At 37.1% G+C, this 25387-nt stretch overlaps 1 protein-coding gene across 1 annotated transcript in view; it reads right to left on the bottom strand.

Moving 5' to 3' along the window:
- Nucleotides 1–25387, bottom strand: part of LOC129000154 (uncharacterized) — a 68875-nt gene that overhangs the window by 10517 nt on the left and 32971 nt on the right. The window contains exons 3-5 of the mRNA XM_054427088.1: nt 7098–7291; nt 1393–1515; nt 421–577 (exon numbers count right to left, since the gene is read on the bottom strand). Of these exons, the coding sequence (XP_054283063.1) occupies nt 421–577; nt 1393–1515; nt 7098–7291 (474 nt within the window). The remainder of the gene's footprint in view (nt 1–420; nt 578–1392; nt 1516–7097; nt 7292–25387) is intronic.

Here is a 25387-nt window from a genome sequence, read left to right as displayed (position 1 = left end):
ACATATTATATTTTGTACATTAATATAAATAACAAGGTGTGCTTCATAGTTTTTTTTTTCTGCTGGCTTAGTCACTTTAGTTTTTATTTTACAACAACTTTAATATTGAATAGTTAGTTTTGACGTACTTCACTCACTGCTTCATTTACTCCTCTTTAAGATCAATCTTCTTTGGGATGTCCATCTCTAATCAGTAACAAGTAATATAAATAAACTATAGGTCTTAATTTTATGTAGGGTCTGCAATGTTCATTCAGCAATTGTTATTTTTTAGTTATTGATAAATCATAATGTATGATGTCCGACTCAATTTTGGAATTACAAACATTTTACAGATAGCTGCAATTATAACTGAGTTTTAATCACATTTAATTTAATTCTGCTTACAATAATCCCAAACCTAATCTTAATCACACATACCTCTAGAGCAAGTATCCTAGACTTGTTGACGTTGCTCATAATGCATACTGCGAGTGTAAACAGTCCTGCAGGGGACGAAGCAAACCTCCGCGGTGCGTCCTGACAACGCAGACAACTGCGGAGACATTGTAGACATGCATGCTCGTCCAGCAGACATCTGCCACAATGAGCAATATCACAATCAGATGAATGCTCAACTAAATCATTGTTTGCCCCTACATATGGTTGTCATTCAAGAAAACAGAGGGTTGTGCTAACAACAGTGTAGAAAGATAAGATAGTTTTACTTTCCAAAGATAAAAATTGTTTCTCTGAGTAAGGCTAAACTAGTTAACAACTATGTACTTCAAGCCCACTTATTATTTGCCACCTAATTTTTTTATTTATTTGACTAAACTATACTAAAGAGCCCTGCAGACACTGGAAGAGGCTCTTGACATGTTACCAGGACTAGTATGTCTTGGTGAAAAAGAATCAATATAGAATTTTCACAAAACTACAAGACACTATCAACCAAAACTATTCCACATTCGGCAATTCTGCACAGGTAGTGAAGTGTTTGAAGTAATGAGAATGTTCAGAAGTGAACTGGTTCATAACAAAAGACAAACATATATCAGACTAGGAATAAATGTCAGAAAAGCCTTTGCTGTAAAAAGTGCCGTAGTACAACTATTCTTCACGCCGTACTTTTCATTCCACAAGATCCACAGGTTTAGTAGTTTTATGACAATCTAATAAAATACACCTTGGCAAAAATTTAAGACTAGAGTGCAAGGAATTTTGGTTTTGGTCATAGATTTTCTCAGGAATTTAAGACATAAAAGAACCTCGTTGCAGAAGAAACCAAGGTCAATGGAGTAATGAACTTTGATAAAAAATGCTTATTTGCAGTTGACTTGTGTCAACCTCAAACAAGTTAATAATGAAAGGCTTAGTTATACAATGTGTTCAGCTGATCAGTGTACCCACCTTCTCAACACAGGAGCAGGTACTCTTCCGTTGTGAGATGCCTGGGACAGTTGAATACTCCTCAGTAACTCCAGCAGCAGAGTCACTCCGTCTACAGGGTCTCCCACAAACTCTTGGACGAAACTGGAACAATACATGGTGACTAAGATCTATATCCTTCTTTTGTCAAGATTGATACGAGGGTTGGGACATTGTAGAATGTGTGTAAAAAGTCTTCCAGTAAGTGTTCCAATTTTGATTTCTCTGGTTAGCAAAGCTGTTACAGTAGTTGTGTTTAAACCTTAAGGTTCCTGGTTCCCGAGCGCTGAGTGCAAGATTCTGAACACAACTGCCATTTGTCATTGCGCTCAATCAACTAATGATGCTATTTAACAAAGCTAAAGTTAAGTTAACAAAAAATCTTTTTTAAATGTAATATGGTGACAAGGCCAGGGTGTTGGGTCATTTTGTAACAAAACCCCATAAAGTGCCAATGGCGTAACATACAGAAAAATGAAAAGCTAGTTCCACAATGTGACAATATACAAAACAAGGGGGGGAGCAAGGTGTTCTAGTGGTAGAGCGTGGGACTTGGGTCCCGGATTCAAATCCCACCAAATCACTCGTGGATTTTAAAGTGATATTGGCACAACCTATAGATCTGGCCTGAAGTAATTTAAAAAAGAACGTATGTATTGTCTTCCCACTGTGATATCCATAGTTATAAGACCAGAAACTGTACTAAACTGAGAAATTATCACTGTACTTATAATATAATAATCAAAATAGCTTTAAATATTCCTCGATTAAGTTATTCAATCATCTACCAAATTATATTCAAGAGTTACCATTAGATAAATTTAAAATAGCTGTTAAGAATCTGTTATTGAAATACTGTTTCTATGACTTAGAAGAATTTTTTGACAATTGCTTTGACCTTTTAAATGTTTTAATAATTTACCGTTTACATATTGACACAGCCTATACAGCATTGTATGATTCTTGTACATTGTTGTCTTGGAATAAAGATTGATTTGATTTGATCCCAGGCTAGTCAGTCTTAGGACAAAAAAGGATATATCCGAAACGGAATTTTTAATAGTCAATAGTCCAATATGAAGTTGATTACCAATCAAGGACTCACATGCTAATGGAGCATGAAGCGTTGTATAACTTAAATATTGAGATAAAATGTTTTTTTTTATTTGAATTCTCTCAATTTTCTGTACAGTATTTACTTGTTTGCCGACGCCGAGGTATCACTTACTCAGAGTGTTTTCTGATAAATCTTACCTAGAAAAATATACCTAACAAGCAACAACTAACAGTTGAATAGCAGCTTACTTTAGAGAATACCTTACATCTTAATTCTGTTGGGTAGATGAATCATTCAAGTTTTACAACCGGTCGCACTAACGATTGCCGCCACAACATATTGTACGATATAATCGATATTGCGATATCTCGCCAACCGGTCCCCCATTGTGTGTCTGATTGGTCCCCGTTTACCAAATTAAATTACAGCTTAGATCGGATCAGGCCATTAGTCGGCTAATTTGTGCAACCATTCCAGATGTTGCGCAACGTGAAATCAGCTGGGCAGAGGCTATTAGAGGCAAATCGTTTAGTGAAAATGTTGATTGATAAAATAATTCTGTGTTTCGTCAATAGGAGTTTAAATGTCAAACTTATTTCTGGTAATAATAACATGGTAGATTACTAATCAATGTTATCAGTGTTGCCTTTGTGGTCCAACAATCTCTTGAAAATAACTATGCATATTTGGTAGAAAGTAATTGCCATACTGTATTGATTTGTTTAACGTGTTTGATTTTTTACTATAAATTGCAATTTTAATGAGTTTCCCTTTTTACCTCAACTTTTTCTTCAACTTATTAGCTAATAACATATTAGCTAAATTAGCTAATATGATAAAGGCGCTTAATCCCAAATTCATCAATTTAGGACTACAAGTCCAATAAATGATTTATTTTTAATTTTGGATTGTGTATGACGGACGATGGTTTGCTTCCTTCAATCAGTATGATGCAACCTCTTAGCAGTTACGTATTGCGAATCTGCGTACCCCAAATAGAAGGCGTTGCAAAAAATGAAAACAAAACTGGCAATAATAGACAGTTGTGTAGTCCCATGTAGGCATACACGAGATACAGATATTAACTAAAGATTCAATTACTCGAATATGCACAATGATATTATTTATGTGGTTATATAGCGTGCATGTTTATGTAGATTCTTTATGTGAAATTAAATTTGTGCGTGCATTGAGACCTCGACCATGAAAATCGGTCGGGTAGAAGAGCCAAACAACTAGGATAAGAAAAACCAAATTTAACTCCCATAAGAAGTACATTGGGAGCAAATTTCGTTTACGTATAAGCCGAGTGGGACTGTATATGCCGATGTTTGATGTGAAATCTTTGGGTGCATACCTTCAGTTTGAGGCCCCAAATCGGTCGGGTAGAAGAGCCAAACAAACTCGGAAAAGAAGAACCAACATTTTAAAATTTATATGAGTTTATTGTAAAAAACAACCGTGCAAATGAGATCGTTAGTTACTCACTATTTTACAACTAATTGATAGTTTGTATAAAAATCTTACCCAGAAAAACTGTTATAACCCGTAAAGAGACCTGTCGGCACAAAGTGTGATATATGTAGACTCGTTCCGGAGCTGGTTATACAGGTTCGGGCCAAATCTCTTTCGACCGTCCCCAATTCGAGGCCGATTCATTAAATATAATTCCGAAAACAGGATATAAGTTATCAAACCGCCAATTAAAACTGAACACAAGCTTGCAAGAATGTCGGGGTTAATAAGGTTTTACGTGAAGCTGCAAAGGTTGCTTTCCTATAGTTCCGCTAAGCTATTAAACGCTTTGGTAATTAATATAATTATATGTATTACGCTTTGTAGATGAGAAAGTAATAGCATTACACACAACTGTTCGTCACTAGTAACGGTTGTTACAGGAGCGATGTTATTTTTCTCAGAATTATAGAGGAACTAGTCCGTGTATATTAGGGTAGGTTTATATTTTTGAAACGTAGCTTCATTTGTAGCTTCAAAAGGTCAGACTAGTAGAGTGGGCAATGAGTTGGGCTTCTACCCTAAAGTTCAGGGTTCAAACCATCCAGATCATAAAAGACTTTCATCTATGTGAAGTTGTCGAGGCCACCTTAACGCATACGCCCCCTTACTAAAAAAGGGAACCTTCTTTCGGAAGAGTCAAACATAATTTTAATTAGAGAAGACTAGTCTTAAGGGAGGTTTTTCAAAAACGTTTACTAGCTTATACATCAGAGCATTTTGATCCTATTAATAAAGTTATTAGAGATACGATTAGGTCATGCTTCGGTAACATTAGTCTTTTATTATAATAACGTTGCTTAATCATGCATTACAAAAACCGTAATTGTAATACTTTTGACTATATATTATCCTTTACATTTGTAAACATAACATTGAGTCTGAAAACTACCAATGGATGGCTTTGAATTTTTTAACGGTGTTTTAAAATAAGTATACTAAAATGTATTAATTCTTCTTCTCTTCTCTTGAACTGAAGTATTTTGTATCTCTGAAATTTCCCATTTCGATCATATACTGATAGTACAAACTCAATAATTATCAACTTATCTCAAATTAATTCAGAACGTCAAAATTACGTCGGGCTAGAAAACATGACCTAACAAAAGTCGTTAACTAAAGTCAAATCGTCAATCTGGCAATAAAACGAAAGTACATACTTCTTGTTGGTCAACTTCATAAGGTCTTCTTTCTCGTGAACATCCAGTTTATAAATATACTACTTTATAACTCCTTGTCTTAATCGTACATCAGGTTTCACTTTCATTTCAACATTCATCTGTGCCCGGTTTCAATTCAAACCCGAAGAACTTTCCAGGGAAGGCAGTGGCAGAAGTAAAGCAGTAAAATACAAGAAGCAGGTAGTCGACCAAGGTGTTAGCATATAAATTATATACAAGTGGGAGAAATGCAGAGCCAACTTTCAAAACAAAGTAAGAGCCGAAAAAGTGTTGAACACCCAACCAATGTTTTTATGGGCCTGTCTAGTTTTTTTTTATTACACGTGTGTTAATTCATGTTAAAGTGATTTCGTCGAAACACACTTCCATAAAATGGGTGCTGATCGCTTGTGCTCTTGAGCTTACCAATGACATTGCTAAGTTGTTTCTGTGGTGTTTTAACGTCCAAATTAACGTCTTAAATGTGATAGTAGGTTTTACAGGACAGTTGAAGAAGAAAATATCAAAGATGTTATGGAGTGGCTATCTGGTAATAAACCTCAATCGGTTAGTATCAGAACCTATATATGTATGTAGAACCACTAATACGACTATAAAATGTATTTACACCTAATTAAAACACCTCATTTGTCAATCAATATATTGAATTGAAGTGTAAAACTGTCACCCCCTACCTGCATATATATCACAAAATATTCTGTAGTATATTGTGACGTTCCTCATACTTTCAATAATTGCATCAAATTTTGGCAAAACTTGTAAATCATCTATTGGCCTGTAATCTCCACACTCAGTTTGATCACGAATATTGAGTTAACTGCCCTGCACAGGGGTAACAAGCGTTGCCAACTAACGACCAAAGAACCGAAAGTGTTCGCATAACACCGAATTATCTAGTAACAATTAGGCCGTTATCCAACACGGGTTTTGACCACGTGCATTTCCCTAACGAAGTTTCTACTAAACTAATCGCTAAATGGAACTGGTTCAAAGAAAGTTGCCTAGTGACAGGCGATAGTGCGTATCATTAGTGATGCGAACCCACTTCTGCAATTAGTTTTTCGTCTCGGAATGTTGGTAATAAACAGTTTTTGAGGCTGGTATTAGCGGACTCTGGATTTTGTAGGTTGCCACCAACGCTAGTTATTAGCATCGTTGGTGAGAGTGGAATGATTATGATTAAGTAGAGACTACACAACTATCTGAGCTGTCATTTGCAAGTTGTAGTGAAAAAGCTTGTTTGTGGAATGCTAACTTTGGGATTTAGCTTAGTTTTTTGAGCAGTGTTTGAGGGTAAAACACTGTTTTACAGAGCTTTTTTATACTGACTCGGACTTTTTCATACATTTTTTTTGTACTGGTTCGGATCAAAATTAGACTTGAAGAGAACACGTTCATTGACAGGACGTGGTGTTATGTGTTCAAGTGCGCTGTTAGTTACAGATCTTCGTATTGCTAATGCAAAAATGTTATAACGATATGGATCATAAACACAATGACGTGGCTAGCCCGAATCAAAGCTACATGGTTTTGTTTTTTTTTTTTTAGGGCGAGGAGGGAAAATGCTTTTACGCACACAGGTTTAGAGCTACATGGTTTAGACAGTCCCATTTAAGCAATGTTAAATAATATTTACTTTCGGGCCATATACTAGCTAGAGAGTAAGAGACAAAAGGAGCGCTGACGTCTTCAACAACAGCAGAGTTGAAACACGTAGGGGAGAGCACGTAACAAAACGCTTACATTTTCCCCGAAAACCCACGCATGTACAGTACCTACGATGTATATCAATGTTGTAGCAGGGGCATGTATACTATACCTAGTCGAGGTCTTACAAAGGGTTGAAACATACAATAAAAGGACACTTCACACAAACGTATATCTCTGAGCGCGTTTGCACTGCATGTCACCTAGTATTGCATTTGTGTTGTTACCTGTTAAGGGCCAGTTTGAGGTCCAGTTTGAGTTTGTTCAGCAGGTCAGTGACTGAGGCGAACTGTCGTAGGCTCATCTCCCCCGACTGAGGGGTGCTGAGGGTGATGATGCCCGGCTTGGTGTCCTCTTGGCGGCGACCCCACTTACGCAGCGACATGGCGTAGTCCTCAGGGTTGTAGAGGGGCGGCCGTGGCTGTGGAACATGGTAGAGGTTAGGGAAGTGACATTCAATAGTGGTAAGACATTAATTTTTGTGAGGGATAATTACGGACGTTTTCCGTTTTCCTTCACTATTAGTAAAGAGCAGAGTTTCACAATTCTGATAGTTTTATGATATAGAATCTGACCCCGTCTACACGTGAGAATTTGGTACAGTATTCGGAATACGGATATCAGTTCAACATCTCAACCAAAGCTGATAAATCATAAAGAAAAATCGCACAGCTCTGGCTGGGTTTTCTCGCCTGAGGTTAGGATCTGAGTTCAACCTAGTAAAACCTAGTTTTTACTGTTCATGCTGGAATATATCAGCGGACAAAGAAAATAAAAAGATAATGAAGAAAATGTTCGAAATAATTCCTCAAATACAAATTCAGCTTACCATAGCCAGAATTTAAACAATCAACGAATTATGGGTTTTATTTAGGTGATTACATAAAATGTACATGCATTGCCTTGGAACTTCAGTGATGTCGTAGGCTCGCATCTGGGAGAAACCTCTTAGCTTATAAACAGTGTAATTTTCGTTTTTCATATTGGTAAAAATTGCCGATTAGTTCTAAATCTTCCTTCAGCCGACCATAGAGGCCTTGGGCCCAGCTAGGGATGTTAAAACGTATGTAGTAGACAAATATATATGGTAGGGAATTCCGTACAAGGTTGTAGCCAATAGAACAGGTGAAGAAACCCCCTACAAGTTGTAGCCAATATTTTTATTATAAAATGGCATAGTTGAATGGACCATTTAAGAGTGTTCAACGGTCTACAATATTCCATTTTACTTAGTAAATAGATTAAGAGAATGCGTCACCCACAAAATATCTTATATTGACTAATAATTTTCTTCGTTTCAGCATAGACTAAGCACAGGCGAAAGTTTAATAAATGGTTTCAGGTAGTAAAATGTAAAAATTGGTATTGAGAATAAAAGTTCAACAAAAATATTCACCATCCTGGGAGTACCATTAGTTAGTACACACTTAGAACAGTACTCTATTAAATAAGGTTTTATATCCTCCATCAAGTAATTTTTGCACTTAAATAGTTATTCCGTGGCCATTAGTTCCACTACTCTTTTTATCTGCTGTTAACAATCTTAATTCTGCTTCCGAGCGAAATTACATAGCGGCCAGTACTTATCTATTGATAGCTCTTCAGTCTTCCTTGAGGGTTTCTTTCTAAACTCCGTCCACAAAGTATCCGAATTGTATTTTGATAATTACTAACACTAACTGAGTAAATATCGATAATACGGTATACTAATTTCTACTTGTTTGGTTTAGCTGAGTAATTTCCACTTAAAACGTTGTATGAATGATATACTACGTACTAGATAAAAACTGAAATAGTATATTTCGTACCTAGGGCCGAAAATGAGGTTTTGCCGGCTCGAGATAGTTTTTAAGTTCGAGACGAAGTCGAGAACTTAAATCGATCGAGAGCTGCAAAACCATTTCGGTCCGTGGTACGAACGCTATTTTTCACCACACTTTACCCTATTACCACTATTCACCACTATAATAATGCACACTGATAGTCAACTCAAATACAACTTTAAGGTTATGGGAAGAAATAGTTTGAGGAATCAGCAAAAATAAAAATAAATAGTTGCTAGGCAACGGTGACAATAACACAATTCTCTTGCAATGCTATGGATTTCGATTGTGTATTTAACATGCACGAGAGGTCGTCCAGTGGTCGAAACTCGACCAAAAATATGTAATGTACTCACTTAACTATTTTCACCCCACACTGTAAATAAAACATGTGATTGGAGTTTCCTCCATTTGTTTTGATTTTCTGTTTATATTTCGTTGTTATTTCGTAACCAGCATAGCAACGCATAAGATCCATGTTAATTTTTTACAACTTTTAAACTTATTTTTTGTGCTTATCTTTGAGCCTATTTAAATTTATAAAGGGATTCTGCACACCTACAGGAAAATAGCTTTCCAACGGTATGCGTAGATTTTCCCTACGATGCACACGAGCTGAGAAAAAAGGTTTTAAAGAAACATGCTTGCCTATTAATATATAGATAGAAGATTCATGTTTTAAGAAAGTAAGCGGACAGCTGATTTTGCGGCCCCGGCCTGTAAAAACCTGCTTGGTCCCCAAATTACGATGACAACTGGCATGGCCAGCAAAACGTAACTTTCGGCCACCAATTAACATATGTAATACAGCAAAAAACATCATAGTGTGGTGAAAATAAATTATACTTTCAATTTAGTGTGAAGAACATGTTATTCAGATAATTATTCACAAGAACTGTTCGTACACAGCATAATCAGCTGGGTTTTTGCCGAACTCCAATCGTGTGAAAGGCAGTAAAAAGCAGCCTTGCATCCTCACAGTACCATTTACCATACTTAAAGAGAGGCGAGCAAAAACCGTTTAATACCTTCAACCTTTTTGGGAGGTGAAACCTGATCTGTTTAACATAGAATTACTCCACCACTTTTTGTTCGATCAGTGAGTCTTTTTACTAGTTCTTCGGCACAGTCAGCTAAAAAATATAATAGTTTTAAGATAATCGATCAAGATTTTCAACGATAGGATTAAAATAAACTTACGTAGTTGCTAGAAGGTGTAAATATTTGATTACATCGCTTGATGTGATTTATTTCAAATTTGTGAATGCTGCTTATATGAACTGTGTTGGACATAATGTTTATTAATAGTTATTAACACGATACCATAAATAGGATGAAATAACTGATTGACACCTACTATATAGATAAGAGGAATTTCCACTTACAATTGGATACTAAGGGTGTAAAGGCTGTTCGAAATGTCTGAATAGAATTATTTACAGTTAGGTTTATGTTTTTAGTTTTCATAAATAATTTTTGACAGTTTGCGAATAGGGCGTTTTTATTTCTTTTAAGTGCGTAATTCAACAGCTTATTGACTGTAAATTTTTGTAAACAATCTTTATTTTCATGGAATATTTTCACTTTCTTTTTTCAAAAAGTTTATAAAATTGTATTGTGTTTAAATGTTTGTTTTTCCCCAAAAATAATGTCTGGGAATCGGAGTAGCCTGGTAACACTTCAGTGGATTAATGATCATGTCAATTACTTGGATGGAACTATATTATAGATGAGAATTTTTGTAGTATGTCAATAACGTGAAATCTACTTGACCAATTGAGCTGATTTTTTCCATGAATAGAGTCAATATACTCATAACGGGACATGTAGTATTGTTTTATTTTACTACTCTCCTAGGGCTCTAGCCTGACGGCTTACATAGTGTCTATGTTATCTCTTATATTAATACGTGAGGGCTGTTTTTTGTGAACAAAACTCCTCCCTTATTTCTGGACCGATTTTAACGTTTGAGGTGCCAAATAATTCGTCTCAATTCGTAGTTTTGCATAAAGGTTTTAGAATTTTAAAACTCTTACCCTAAAGGGCACGAGACGCTCTCAAAGGTCTCATTTTCCCCATAAGAATTACATTGAAAACAAATTTAAAAACAAAAACAGCTGTATATAAAAAGAAACTCACCAGCTTGATGGGAGTAAATATTGATGTTTGTAATGTAATATTTAAGAGGTTATAGACAAATCTATACAGACAATCAGTTTTGTTAGAAGAACGGAAAATTTCTCGAGTTTAAAGGAGAAATATTGAAAACAGGAGGAGAAAACAATTAATAGGAAATATTATACGTATGAGAAGAGTAGAGGAGAGGCCTGGTCTCACAGTAAGGAATCCAGGTACACAATCACTTGGATAAATGAATTATTTTTGCCAGTTATGCTAAGCAACTTATTTTGGAAGTAAAAAAAAAACTATGAAGAATATACACATCATGTTGTCACAGTGGTAAAGTAAACCTACCTAAAGTCAGATCAAATAAATACATGCAAGAAATGTTTACTGGTAACAGCTATAATTTGGGAAACATTTGTAGAAAAGACTAAAAAATAAGGTCTGGTCCAAAAAATGCCAAAATATTTTTACAAGAAGCGTTTATTATTTCAAAGAGCTATTAAATATTGTGACTATTTCAATTAGTTACATAAGCATTTAGTTGGGTCTTTCATACTCATCAAAAATTATGACTGTTATTAATATAGTTTTAAAATAACTTCTGTATAATGCCGGTACTTGACAATTGCTCGATTTTGAGCAACAGGTACACTAGTTCTTATGAATACACTTAATTTTAGAATCGCCAATTGGTACAAACCACGTGTTTGAAAATTATTTTATCAACATTGGTGGACATTTGTTTATGAGTGAATAAAATCTTATATTATTTTCTTTAAGCGTTCTCTTACCGTTGTGATAGGGTGGCTAGTCTTCTATAATTTCCTTTGGAGAGTTACTTAACCCAGATTAACCGAAAGAAAACTTAAAACTCCATAAATGACCACGCACGATTCCTAGTATCAACATCTTCTACAAGGGAAGCTGGTGGTATCGTATTGTAGTCTATGGCGTGTGTAGAGGTGTAGAGGTGTGTAGGGTCTCCAGACAACAATGTAGCCTAATCAACGAGTCTGAGTGTGTGACAGAGATGGCAGATGTCCTGAGAGAGATGCAAGACGGTACAGACCAAGAGACAGAACAAAAGCAGGTGCATCCTTTAGTAACACATGTTACGTCTGGATTCTGACGTTTTTTAATCACTTTTGCATAAAACATAGTTGGAACCCCTAATTAGTAAATACCAATTGATAAACTCCAACAATTTGCAGGAAAACGAATGAATTGGGTTAAATAATTACAGTAGGACGATGATTTAAATATTAAGATTGTAAATTTTTTCATTCGTATAAAGAACACGTAGAATTAAGATTCAGTTCTTACTAAATACAAGATTAAACATCGAACCTTGTGTTTCCATCTAACTCTACTACAGCGATGATTAATTCTTTGGAAAAATTGCTATAAGGCTTGGGTTTTTGAAAATATGATAACAATCAAGTTGAATTCTTGGTTTCCGATTACATTTCGTTTTTTGCAACGATTGGCGATCTTCTTACAGTACGAGCAGTATTCCACTTCGCAAGCGTGAGGAGTATACTCGAAGTCTTATAACATTATTTTAGAGTGTTGTTCAGCACCATCTTAAGATCTCGTATACACTCTCCAAGAACACAGCGTTTCATCGGCGAAATTGCTTTCCCAAAAGACAATATCTTCTTAACACAAGAACAGTACCTGACACAAGCAGCTAATTTGGATGACGATATCGCAACCATCGATCTGCCCATATGACGAAGTGTGAAAGCTTCTGATGTTATCTGTTGATGACTATCTATTATTGGGCGTTATTTCCCTGCGGTGCTTCCTTCTAGACAGAGAGGTCGCTTAGGATGAGCACTGACCGTTGTCAGAAGACGGCCTCTAGTGTTCTAACCATGCGTTGTAGAAAGCCGTATGAAGAAATTAAGATGGAGATCTCAATGTCACAATTTTGCGAATATGTTATTTCATTGGGTCAAAGGATCATGTTTCAGAGATTTCAAGTGAATTGCTGACATCAAGGGGTTTTGGAGTTGCAAGTTTTGAAGTTTGGAATTTTTATTTGTGTTTATTAATGCCATTGACGTCTTAAGTTTTGAAGGAACGGTCTTATCCCTGGTTCGGTTACTAGTGAAGTCAATATGTTATCAAATATCAGCATTAACTGATATGCCAATGGCAATGGCAACTAGATCCAGTATCGATCTGGTATGGTATTTTACCAGCGAACTTCAGATTAGAAGACGTGTACTATAAGAATTCATTTTAGTAAAGTGGTTCCAAAGAGGAGTTCACCGATATTTTGATTTCAAGATTCTTTCTCTACGTACAAATAAACTGCCAAAGATTCATGCTAATAACAATGATACTGTACCCGACATTCATGATAAAAATTACGTTCTGAATCTTGCTAACAAATGGAACTTCTACCGTAGAAGATAAGAACGCTTACTCATATGTACATGAATCCCCTCAACAGTTACACATTTCTAAATAAAATGAGCGTCAGTAAAAGGTAAAATGGATTAATCCCTTATCAGAAAACTATTCACTTAATCGGCTGACAATTTATTGAATTGGAATGAAATGTTCTTAGCAAGGTAACGTTTCTTCGTGATTGGTCAGGTGGAAGTGTAGAACAATGAGAACGTCGGTCGAATGCCCAGACACGCGATATGTTAATGAGACATTCGAGTATCCGAGGCTCAACAACATTGTCTGAGGGGTTACACGGTTAAAAGACACGACTTGGGCTGACAATGTGTCAAAGGCCTATGGGAATTTATGTTCACTTAACAGGTGCTTTTCTTATAAATATGAGGAATCTGTGACTGTCCAATCACGTTCACTGGATCAATTCATAATTTTTACCTAGGACGCTCAAACGCTAGGCATGAGCCTGGAATTGTTTTTCACATTACTTCAGGCCAGACCTAGGGGTTGCGGCATTACCACTTAGATAAAATCCATTGGTGATTTGGCGGGATTTGAGCCCGGGACCTTTTGGACCGAAGTCCCACGCTCTAACCACTAGACCATGCTCGCTCCCCAAATCATTATTTGGAAATATGTAACGTGAAACGAACAGCCGGAATAGATGGGAAAAGACGAACTTGGTTAGACGAACTCGTATACTACTCATAATTTTAACCCGGCTGTGTCCTTCTTTTAACCCATGTTCCAATAACCAACCCCGCAAATACCATTGTTTCAAAGTCAACGCTACTTGATCAAATTCAGATATTTGCTTTGGATAACTGCTATCATACATACAGTATGAATATGAGTAATTTAATGAAGGAAATACCCAGGAAAAGAGCTGACACTATCGCTATATCAGCATATTATGTACAACCAGATTTTGGTCCGGAGAGAGTTACTAAAAGTTTTCTAAAGTTGAGATTGATTAACCATCAGTTCATTCATAACATTGTATTCTATTATGTATGTGTAGGCCTACTTCTGAATGTTATTTTAGAAGCTGGTCAGTGGTCTTATGATTCTTGTTGCAGATGTGTAATTTACAATTATCAAGTTGTCAAGTTCAAAGAAAAATCAACATCTCTTATTCTTATTTTCTCACATCAAAGGTCACTAGTACAACTCCGCCAGTTCAGTTCTGCTGCCCGCATCTGCGATTTAATCACACTTAACTGACAACTGTAAACTTTGAATGTCACGGACCGCTACAGAGCGTTCCACGTTTCACGGTGATAATCCAACCAATAAACCTGGTAACTGGTTTGGGTCAAGTTCACAACTACGACCAGAACCAGACCGCAACCGGTTACTGTCGTTACAGTGACAGTCGGAACCTGTTACAGCTGTTCCCGAGGTACTGGTACTGACGTGTAACCTGTGCACGACATGCATTACGTTGTATTTTATCTCGAGGTAGCTTCCAAGTGAAATTAGAGTTCGAAAAATGAGTTTACGTAACGCCGTCGAGAGGATTAGGTGTGAACCCAAGGGAGTATGTTTCTATGGCGTGAACATACTGATTTTCAAACAAAAAAGGGCATATAATTACCACAAATATTTTATTTATAAATATAATGTTGGCGTAAAATAAATTAGTTAACGCAATGATCACGTAAATATAGTAATAGTGTTAACGACACGAGTATAAAATTTAAGGTACGAGCCTTGGCGAGGTTGTTAACGCTATTCACGCGAGTTGCGTACACTACTTTACATACGACCGGTTTTTAATTACTAATAATCGTTACTCAAAACTTCTGAGAGAGGTTATGTTTTCGCTTATAACCTCTCATTGCCACTGACATCGATGCAACGACTCACTGTGACAATCACTAATTTTGCACCAATCGCTAACAATTAAATTGGTAAACAGCTGATTAGCTGAAGTCGAAGCATTACAATTTTACTTCTTCTCTCTCAATCCTTGGACCTCAATTACCCGTGTTGTTAAGTAAAACTATGCCGTTATGTATGTAAACAATGCTATTATGTAAAACTTTTCAATTTTAAGAACTGAACTGAAACGGCTACTTTAAAAAACTGTCGTATGTAAATGTTATTATAAGCTACATAGTGTTACATTTCACTTGTCCAATGATAACAAAATACATGTATTTTTCCATATTAGTGAACTTGTCTTCAAAGAAAGGTAAAATAGTTGTTTTTAGAGGAATTGCACACCATACAATACTGATTCATGAAAAGATAAAGACAAATTATGAGATATTATCCTTACTACAAGGAATAACGAAAAGGCAGGGGTTTTTTTAAGGGTGCTACCTTGAAATAATAAAACGAAAGTTCAATGACAACACGATGCTACAACTATAGGACCGGTTTCTGCAGTGACAGTCAGAGTAACTGTTGTAGGCCTGCTGATGCTGACAATGTAACATGTAGGATGTGTATGCAGTGCACGTAGTAACCACTCACACTGCACTGTTGTCCACTACATGCTCGCCATGCTTGTGTTGTACAGATCATACTATAGTGTCATCAATAAATACGAGGTTATGTACTACTGTTACTCGAACCATCACAGTCTGTTCTGTTATGATTTAAAAGTAGCATATCGTCGACTAATATCTAAAATTATCACGAAATGTCAAATGATAATAGTTAATATAACTACTTTGATTTAAAACAAACCTAAAAAATTACTATGCAAGTCATCTATCGTGTTTACTGTCAAGTCATGTAATTTAAATTCGGATTAACTGGTCTAAGAGAAACCTAAAGTCGTATAAATGAGCCAGATGACAACATACTATGTATGTCAAAATCCTTACAAATAACTTTAGAGGTAATATTTCGTATCGTTGAGGTATTGGACAAAACTTCGAACATTATTATCTACCTTAATTTCAAGCAGGCATTTTGAGGACAAATATTGGGTACATTTAAATAAAAAATCAATCGCCTTAAATATTTTCCAATTAAACCGTAAATACTGTTTTTTTATATTCCAAAATGTGAACATACGTTGTCCATGTATTCATAAAAAATAACCTGACTAGACTTAACACCTAGACTAGACTAGCACGTCAACCTTTTATGAAAGAAAATAAACTACCCTTCTCTGAGCTCAGCTCGGTCACCAGAGGACGCACAACATTGCAATCAGTTAGGGAAAACTCGCCGAAGGCTTACAATTGCGAATCGGAATCGATTTCAACAGCAATCATTTGTTGTTGGAGGTGTACTTTCGCACGACCGCATACATCAAGCAAACAACGCCTCGAGTATCGAATGGCACATATCGATTATCTATGTAATCGAACTCGAAAGTGACGAGTGAAAGCTTAATGATTGTTGTCAATCAGAGGTGAGAATTTGAATCGGTTTCGTTTGGAGAAACGATATTGTTAAGTAATATTTATCGTACATTTAAATTGCATTTTCCTCGGGGATCCTACTCGTGATCAACTTTCTGTGTTTTACAAGATGTTGCTGAAAAAAATCCTTTCCTACCCCTAAACATAGTAATCATAAATTGCTGCAATTTTAATTGACTATCCAAATGGGTTTAACAAGTAGTGTGTTTCCGACATAACTGTTTAACATTTAAATTATGAAGATTAATCACACTATAGTGTTATTTTATCTCACCCTGGCTAACTGTTGCCAATAATTACGCGCCCAAAAATGACCACCACAACTGCAATTAAAATAAATTAAAAATTTTACAAAACAAACCTTGCTGAAAGGCAAAACAGATTAATTCCTTCATGACTATTCATGCGCACAATTTATATCGGTTTCTAATAACCCGACGTCGCTCATATAGAACAGCTTTAGTTTATACCGCATGAATATACAGCAAGTTTCTAATCCATGCGATATCCCGGAGATGAGTTACAGCGATATTTTGCAAGGGAAGGTGTCTGTCTTAACAGCGTGTAGCGATATCGTAGCGATATCACGATTTAGTAATTTAGAGATGTTATATACGATGGGGGAATGATTGTATTTTGGGTCACTATTATTATTTTGTATGTAAAGTGAAAACTGATGAATGCAAGTATAATTATGTTTTTTGAGAACCAGTCACTAGTTCGCGAAAAATATGTGGAAAATTAAAAATGACGAAAAAACAATAAACTCATATTTAGTTTTAATTGAGCGGAGCGAGCGAAGCGAGCGAAGCGAGCGAAGCTCTTATACGTCGACTCTTATGCATTTCGTAATACGCAAACTCCTCCTAGACGGCTGAATCAATCGTTTTCAAATTTTGTATGGTGATTAAGACCATATCGGTGAGTGCCAACATCTATATGGCGTTAAAAAGGTCTCTCAGGAATCCGCCCCACTGGGTCTCAAAGTTTCAATGTAATCCTTATGGAAGCAGTATTTGACACATAAACAAAGACATATGATCAGCTGTTGACATTTGAATGCAGTAGATAAAGAAATAGCTGATAGCATTATTCCACAGATATTAGAACAGAAACGGTATGGATCATAATTATAATCAAATGACGACACTAGCTTGAGGTCCGTGACGTAGGAAGTGGTGAAGGAAGTAGTAAAGTTAAGCAGTCTGGAGTGTGAAAACTGTTTATGACGATTAGATTTAGGTATCTGCATTCCTAAAATGTTATGGGAAGGGAGGAAAACAGGTCCGTGACGTTGGAAGTGGTGAAGGAAGTAGTAAAGGCGAGCAATTCGGAGTGTGGGAACTTTTTATGACGATTAGATTAAGGTATCTGCAATCCTAAAATGCTATAGGAAAGGAGGAAAACAGGTCCGTGACGTTGGAAGTGGTGAAGGAAGTAGTAAAGGCGAGCAGTCCGGAGTGTGGGAACTTTTTATTACGTTTAAATTAAGGTATCTGCAATCCTAAAATGCTATAGGAAAGGAGGGAAACAGGTCCGTGACGTAGAAAGTGGTGAAGGAAGTAAATGCGAGCAGTCTGGAGTGTGGGATCTGTTTATGGCGATTAGATTAAGATATTTATAATCTTAAAATTCTATGGGAAGAGAGGGAAACCGGTCCACGACGTAAGAAGAGGTGAAGGAAGTAGTAAGGTGAGCAGTGCGGAGTGTGGGAACTGGTAACCGTTTGTAGCAGTTAGATTAATGTATCTGCGATGCTGAAATGCTATGGGAAGGGAGAAAAACAGGTCCGCGACGTCGGAAGTGGTGAAGGAAGTAGTCAAGGCGAGCTGTCCGGAGTGTGGAAACTGTTTTTGACGATAAGATTAAGGTATCTACAATCCTAAAATGCTATGGGAAGGGAGGAAAACAGGTCCGCGATGTAGCAAGTGGTGAAGGAAGTAGTCAAGGCGATCAGTCCGGAGTGTGGGAACTTTTTATGACGATTAAATTAAGGTATCTGCAATCCTAAAATGCTATAGGAAAGGAGGGAAACAGGTCCGTGACGTAGGAAGTGGTGAAGGAAGTAAATTCGATCAGTCCGGAGTGTGGGAACTGTTTATGACGATTGAATTAAGGGATCTGCAATCCTAAAATGCTATGGTAGGGGAGGGAAACAGGTCCGAGACGTAGGAAGCGGTGAGGGAAGTAGTCAAGGCAAGCTGTCCGGAGTGTGGGAACTGTTTATGACGATTGAATTAAGGGATCTGCAATCCTAAAATGCTATGGGAGGGGAGGAAAACAGGTCCGAGACGTAGGAAGCGGTGAAGGAAGTAGTCAAGGCAAGCTGTCCGGAGTGTGGGAACTGTTTATGACGATTGAATTAAGGGATCTGCAATCCTAAAATGCTATGGGAGGGGAGGAAAACAGGTCCGAGACGTAGGAAGCGGTGAAGGAAGTAGTCAAGGCAAGCTGTCCGGAGTGTGGGAACTGTTTATGACGATTGAATTAAGGGATTTGCAATCCTAAAATGCTATGGGAGGGGAGGAAAACAGGTCCGAGACGTAGGAAGCGGTGAAGGAAGTAGTCAAGGCAAGCTGTCCGGAGTGTGGGAACTGTTTATGACGATTGAATTAAGGGATCTGTAATCCTAAAATGCTATGGGAGGGGAGGGAAACAGGTCCGAGACGTAGGAAGCGGTGAAGGAAGTGGTCAAGGCAAGCTGTCTGGAGTGTGGGAACTGTTTATGACTATTGAATTAAGGGATCTGCAATCCTAAAATGCAATGGGAGGGGAGGAAAACAGGTCCGAGACGTAGGAAGTGGTGAAGGAAGTAGTCAAGGCAAGCTGTCCGGAGTGTGGGAACTGTTTATGGCGATTAGATTAAGATATTTACAATCTTAAAATCCTATGGGAAGAGAGGGAAACCGGTCCACGACGTAAGAAGATGTGAAGGAAGTAGTAAGGTGAGCAGTGCGGAGTGTGGGAACTGGTAACAGTTTGTAGCAGTTAGATTAATGTATCTGCAATGCTGAAATGCTATGAGAAGAGATGGAAGCATGCCCACGACATAGAAAATGGTGAAAGAAGTAGTAAAGGCTAGCAGTGCGGAATGTGGGGAATGTTTGTGGCAATTAGTTTAAGGTATCTAAAATACTAAAATGCTATGGAAAGTGATGAAAACAGGTCCACGATGTAGGAAGTAGGAAGTAGTAAAGTATGAGCATAGTGTGAGAACCGTCTGTGGGCGTTAGATTAATGTATCTTCAATCCTAAAATGCTATGAGAAGGGAAGGAAACAGGCCCTACGACGTAGGAAATGGTGAAGGAAGTAGTAAGGCTTGCAGTGCGGAGTGTGGGGAATGTTTGTGGCAATTAGATTAAGGTATCTAAAATACTAAAATGCTATGGAAAGTGATGAAAACAGGTCCACGATGTAGGAAGTAGGAAGTAGTAAAGTATGAGCATAGTGTGAGAAACGTCTGTGGGCGTTAGATTAATGTATCTTAAATCCTAAAATGCTATGAGAAGGGAAGGAAACAGGCCCCACGACGTAGGAAATGGTGAAGGAAGTAGTAAGGCTTGCAGTGCAGAGTGTGGGAACTGTCTTTGGCAATTACATTAATGTATCTCATCTGCAATCCTAAAATGCTATGGGAAGAGAGGGAAACAGGTCCACGAAGTAGGGGGTGATGACGGAAGTAGTAAAGGTGAGTAGTGTTGAGTTTGGGAATGGATTAATGTATCTGCAATGCTAAAATGCTATGGGAAGAGACTGTAGACTGTAGGTTAAAATTATTACGAAGCACGAATCGATACATATTTTCGATACATGCAATCGTTTACAATAGAAATTTACAACTGAGTTGACAACAGATGATTTTTACTCCATAGAGGCTAAACATTATTTTTACTCCCTCAAGAGTAAAAATGCTACTATAGACCCGCAACGCATGCATTAAAAACTACTGTTTTTACTGCAGTATGACAAAAACAATATAATATGAACCGTGATGACTCCGCTCAATGTTGTGGATACCTCTGCAAACGCCACCTAGTATTTTTTGAACGGCTGCAAATCGAGTGAAACCGGCTTCACTATTTTTTGAGGTGTTAGGTTCACTTTCAATGATTCAAAAATATGTTACATATTGGGTTAATCAATAATGTAAAACCTTGGTGCCTTCTGGTATAAAACCCGATGCGTAGTTTGCCCGCAGATAGGCTAAGATTCATGGGAGTGTTCACAAAATCCAAAAAGTGTAATTTCATTTTTTTAAGTGTGTTTTCATTCAATATTAATTGCTCATAGATTCGACAAATCTTAGGTTTACACACATAAAATCCTTAACTTTAAACGAATGCTGGACGTGATGGCTGTTTGATGTGTATACCCAGATATCAGCCTTTATTCAACACAATAGTATTTTCATATATTTTAGGTACTAGCTATTTTCAACTAAAAATTACAAATTAAGAATATCTCAAAAATAGTGTATTTCACTACTAGTCACAAAATGGAACTTTCGCGACGAGTATTGAACGATACTTTTCATCACGATGAAAAAAAAACTACTTCACCAAACTTATTTTTTATAAAAAAAAATAAAAAATTCAGTTGTAACTTTTAATGATGTCAGGTAAAGTATTGTTTGTGTAGCGAAAGTAATGTCAGGAAAAGTCAGCTGATCACTATCTGTATTTGGTGTATGGAAATTGACGAATTTCGAAGATCTCAGCTGTATGGAAATGGGCTATTTTCGAATACAGAGTGATGAAAACAACTTTTGTGAAAGTAATTCCACTTTTTAATGCTACTGTAATTGCATCTGCACTCACATTTTATAGCATGAAAAAATGAAACCAACAAATGTGGATACTATTATGTTATACTTCTTATTCCCTTATATTATTCAAACAAGAAGCTTTTTACTTTTTCGAAACTAGCACCAACAGTCGATAAATCTGAAGACATTTCAAAAACTGCGCTTCACTCGATGATCATCCTTGTGACAAATAAATATTAACCTAGTTCCCTCTTAAACCCACCCCTTGTATAAATATTAACTTCCCCCTGAATTTCAACTCCACAAAAAAATCCAATTAAAACTAAAGCGCCGCTGAGAATGATCGGCCAGACATAACTCATAACAGAGAGAACTAATGAAACATTGTTTGCTTTTCAGATAATTTCTCTCGTCTTTTCCCAATAGCAGCTTTCTATGTTCGGCGTCGGGTGTGGGAGTTACATTGTCAAAGTATGTTTATTACGGTCTCACGCACTGTGTGTTAATGCAGACGCAACGATTATGTTATTGGATGTTATACAGGTGCTGATGAAACGTGTTAGAGTCATAAATTATTTGGCGTTTCGGTGCCTTCAGGGAGGACTGTATCACTTTTGTTCCGCGGTTGAAGGCTGATTTCTTTACATTACTTTTGTTCCGGGGGTCAGAAGGCTAATTTATTTACACCACTTTTGTTCTGGGGTTCAGCAGGTAGATTTCGGGGCAGGCCGAAACATCGCTTTTGTTCCACGAAAATCTCTCTTGTTCCGCGAGAGAGGGGGCTGTAGGCCTACTATCCCTCTCCCAATTCCTCTCTTTCGCGCTCCTCCTAATTCTTTCTTTCATGCTGGCTTTAAAACTCGTTATATTATAATTTTCTCCATAGCAAAAATATCAATAATTTAAAGAAAGAATTAGGAGGAGAGCGAAAGAGAGTATTTGGGGGAGGTAGACTGCAGCCCTCTCTCTCGCGAAACAAAAGCGATGTTTCTGCCGGCCCTCAAATCCACCTGCTGACCCCCGGAACAAAAGTGATGTGAAGAAATTATCCTTCAGCCCCGAAACAAAACCTACACACGCTCAGGGAGGGTATAGCAACGGTCATTAGTCTTTGCTGTAAGTGTCAACTGGTTGAAAAATACATTATTGACATATCATTCAATTAGTTTTCCGTTGGATTCATCAAGTTTTGCCTTGTGTTTGTTTACAGACGTATCATGGGCGGGGTTTCTACACTGAACTGACAGGGAGGTCTAGAGGTCTCTTGGACACTGGGTGTCAATGAACCTCACATACAGACAGACCGGCTCTGCTGCGATTGTTGATAGCAACAAATGACCGTCATTTGCTGTCCAGGTCATTATCTCCTACATGCCAGATACCTTTCTAGATAGATCATTCACGCGTCACAGTTCCGCCGCCTCTCGCACTTCGTTGACTGATCCCAATACGCACTATTCAATTCTTGGTTGGTGTATGATCCACATAATCGCTAGCATTGGAGTAAGAAGATTTCATATGGAAACCCGTTCACTCATACAGCCTAGGACGAAAAAAGGCTAACTTTTGTTCTATTTCGAATTTCTCCTCCCAGAGTTGGTCTAGAATCACACCCACTGGTGCTCCAGGCTGGTCATTACACCCGTAATCATCCAACTGCGGGAAAGTCCGTCTGTCTGTCTGTCGGAAACGGATTCTCTGTCCCACTGACATCCCTGTCGTCCCACTGGAGGCTCTGGGCGTGGAGGTAATTTGGGCGCTCGTCATGGAGTCCACCAAGGCTCTATTTGGGGACGCGGAAAGGTCGCCCCCGGAAACATCACCCCCCTACGTCATAATGACGTCAGAGACCGGGGGGTGATGTTTCCGGCTGCGGACACTCAATTTCAGTTGCAGCATGCACTCGTCGATATGACGAGTTATTTTTGAGTTTGCGTATTAATTAGATAATTATATTCACTTATCATATACAATTACCAGATTTTCTAATTACAATTGATGTTAACCGGATACGCTAACCCCGATCGTTTTCAAAATGCACACCCCGGAAAGGTCCCCCCCTGCCATGATCACCCCCGGTATACCTGCTGTAGGGGTTGGGCTCGTGACTCGAGCCAGCTATTGTTCACAAGGGTAGAGACTGTCCCATTTACCACCGCTCAACTGAACTCGCAAGAATGGGAAGGATTTGGTATTATTACGCAAATGTTGTGGATATTAAGATAAATACAAATTAACACTTTGATATTGTGCTTTCTCTAGACATTCCCCCTTAACTCTATACATTAAATGATGTATTAATTACATATAGTTTTTTCCGTCAACGTATAAAATGTATTTGAAACACGTGGATTCACATTTCCTAGTTCTTAAATTGTAAACATTGATCAATAAATGCTGTATATGATATACATTTAAATAATTGTCTGGATTTTATGGTAAAATAAATGCATTGAGAATATTCCTGATTTGATATTGGTGAAGGACTCTTTCCCGTAAAAAGAATTTAGAAAGTAAATATTGGTTAGTTTCTTCGGCAATAAACAGGAAAAAGCTCACACTGTTTACGTTTGCGGTGACAGAGAAGCAAGCAACAGTGTCACCACCTATTCACTTTATTCACTTTATTCATTCACTTTATTTCATGATTTCACACTGCTGATATTAAATAACTAAATTGACATTGAAGTAGTACAGTTATTCCATGATCGGTCACCCATTGTTTTGAAAGTTACACATTTAAATATACCTGTAGTTCGCAGAATATTAATATGTATAACTTAAAAATGTGCAAGAGAACATAATCCTAAGTATGGTATCCGCTATTCTCAGAGTATTGATTTATGGAATTCGTCTGTAATTTGCAGAATATTAATTCGTAGAGTGCAACTGTATTTATAGCGGGAAGTATTTTTTTGTAAAATAGCTGAGACTTCCCCACTTCAGGTATCCCTTCCAAGAATACCTGAGCCAAATACGTTTGTTTAACATAGTTAAGGAAAAGTTTAGTTAGTTATTTACTAAAGTCAGTATCAACTTTTTACCATAATTCGTACATTAACATAATTCATAATTATCAGTGTTATCTAGCCTATGTATTTAATTAATTTGGAAGGGGTTAATATGTGAACAGAACGCCTCATAGAGTTTTAAACAGATTTTGAAAATGTTAATGTAATTTGTAAAAAGTATACTCTGAAGTTGCACTAACAATAAAATCAGCTCAAAATATGGTAGCGGATTTTCCCCAGTGTTTTCTAGAGACCTGCTACTTCGTTTCACATTTTTATAACCCTCAAAATTTTGGTATATCGACAGACTACACACATTCTACAAACATGACATAACTTTCATGGCATAAACTTATAGGCCTACTTACACAGATTTGATTTCAGACAAATCTTGATTTTACCCAAGGGTAGAAGTATTAGAGATGTATAGTTCAAATCTACAGATTTCCTGAATACGAAGATCCATTACGGTAGGAAAAAACAACATTTTAAATTGAAACAGTATGCGGGCAAACACCGACGATAGTAACTGTAACATAAAAACGTCAATGACAGTTTGAACAACTGTTAGTTAAAACAGCACTGAAACGACTTTAAATTTTTAGCGTCGGCTGCTAGACTAGAAAAAATAAACTAAAAAAAATGAAATCATGGCATTGACATTCCCTTCCTTTGAAAACTATATTTATTTCAACACAAAAATCACGAAAATAGCGAAAGTGGTTGATTCAGAATCCTGAAATGATAAAAAAACTCTGTCACGGTTAAAAATATAATATATCACAATTAATTGCACACTCTAGTGGAAATCGATGAAACCCACCCATATGGATTCTTGCTTATCCGTTTACTTTTCCACTCTTTGCGTTTTTGTACATGCCAAGCCAAGTCTTAAAACATTACATTTAAAACAGTTGTATTAAATCTTCCATAAATTACAAGTGACTCATTCATTTTCCCCGATTCCGAATATTTGTGCGCAATCTTGGCGA

Source organism: Macrosteles quadrilineatus, unplaced genomic scaffold (genome assembly GCF_028750875.1).
Source record: "Macrosteles quadrilineatus isolate MER2022 unplaced genomic scaffold, UCM_ALF_1.0 Scaffold_8__2_contigs__length_117827958, whole genome shotgun sequence".
Lineage (NCBI taxonomy): Eukaryota > Metazoa > Arthropoda > Insecta > Hemiptera > Cicadellidae > Macrosteles > Macrosteles quadrilineatus.
Note: the sequence above shows the minus strand (reverse complement) of the source record. Positions and strands in the feature narration are given on the sequence as shown.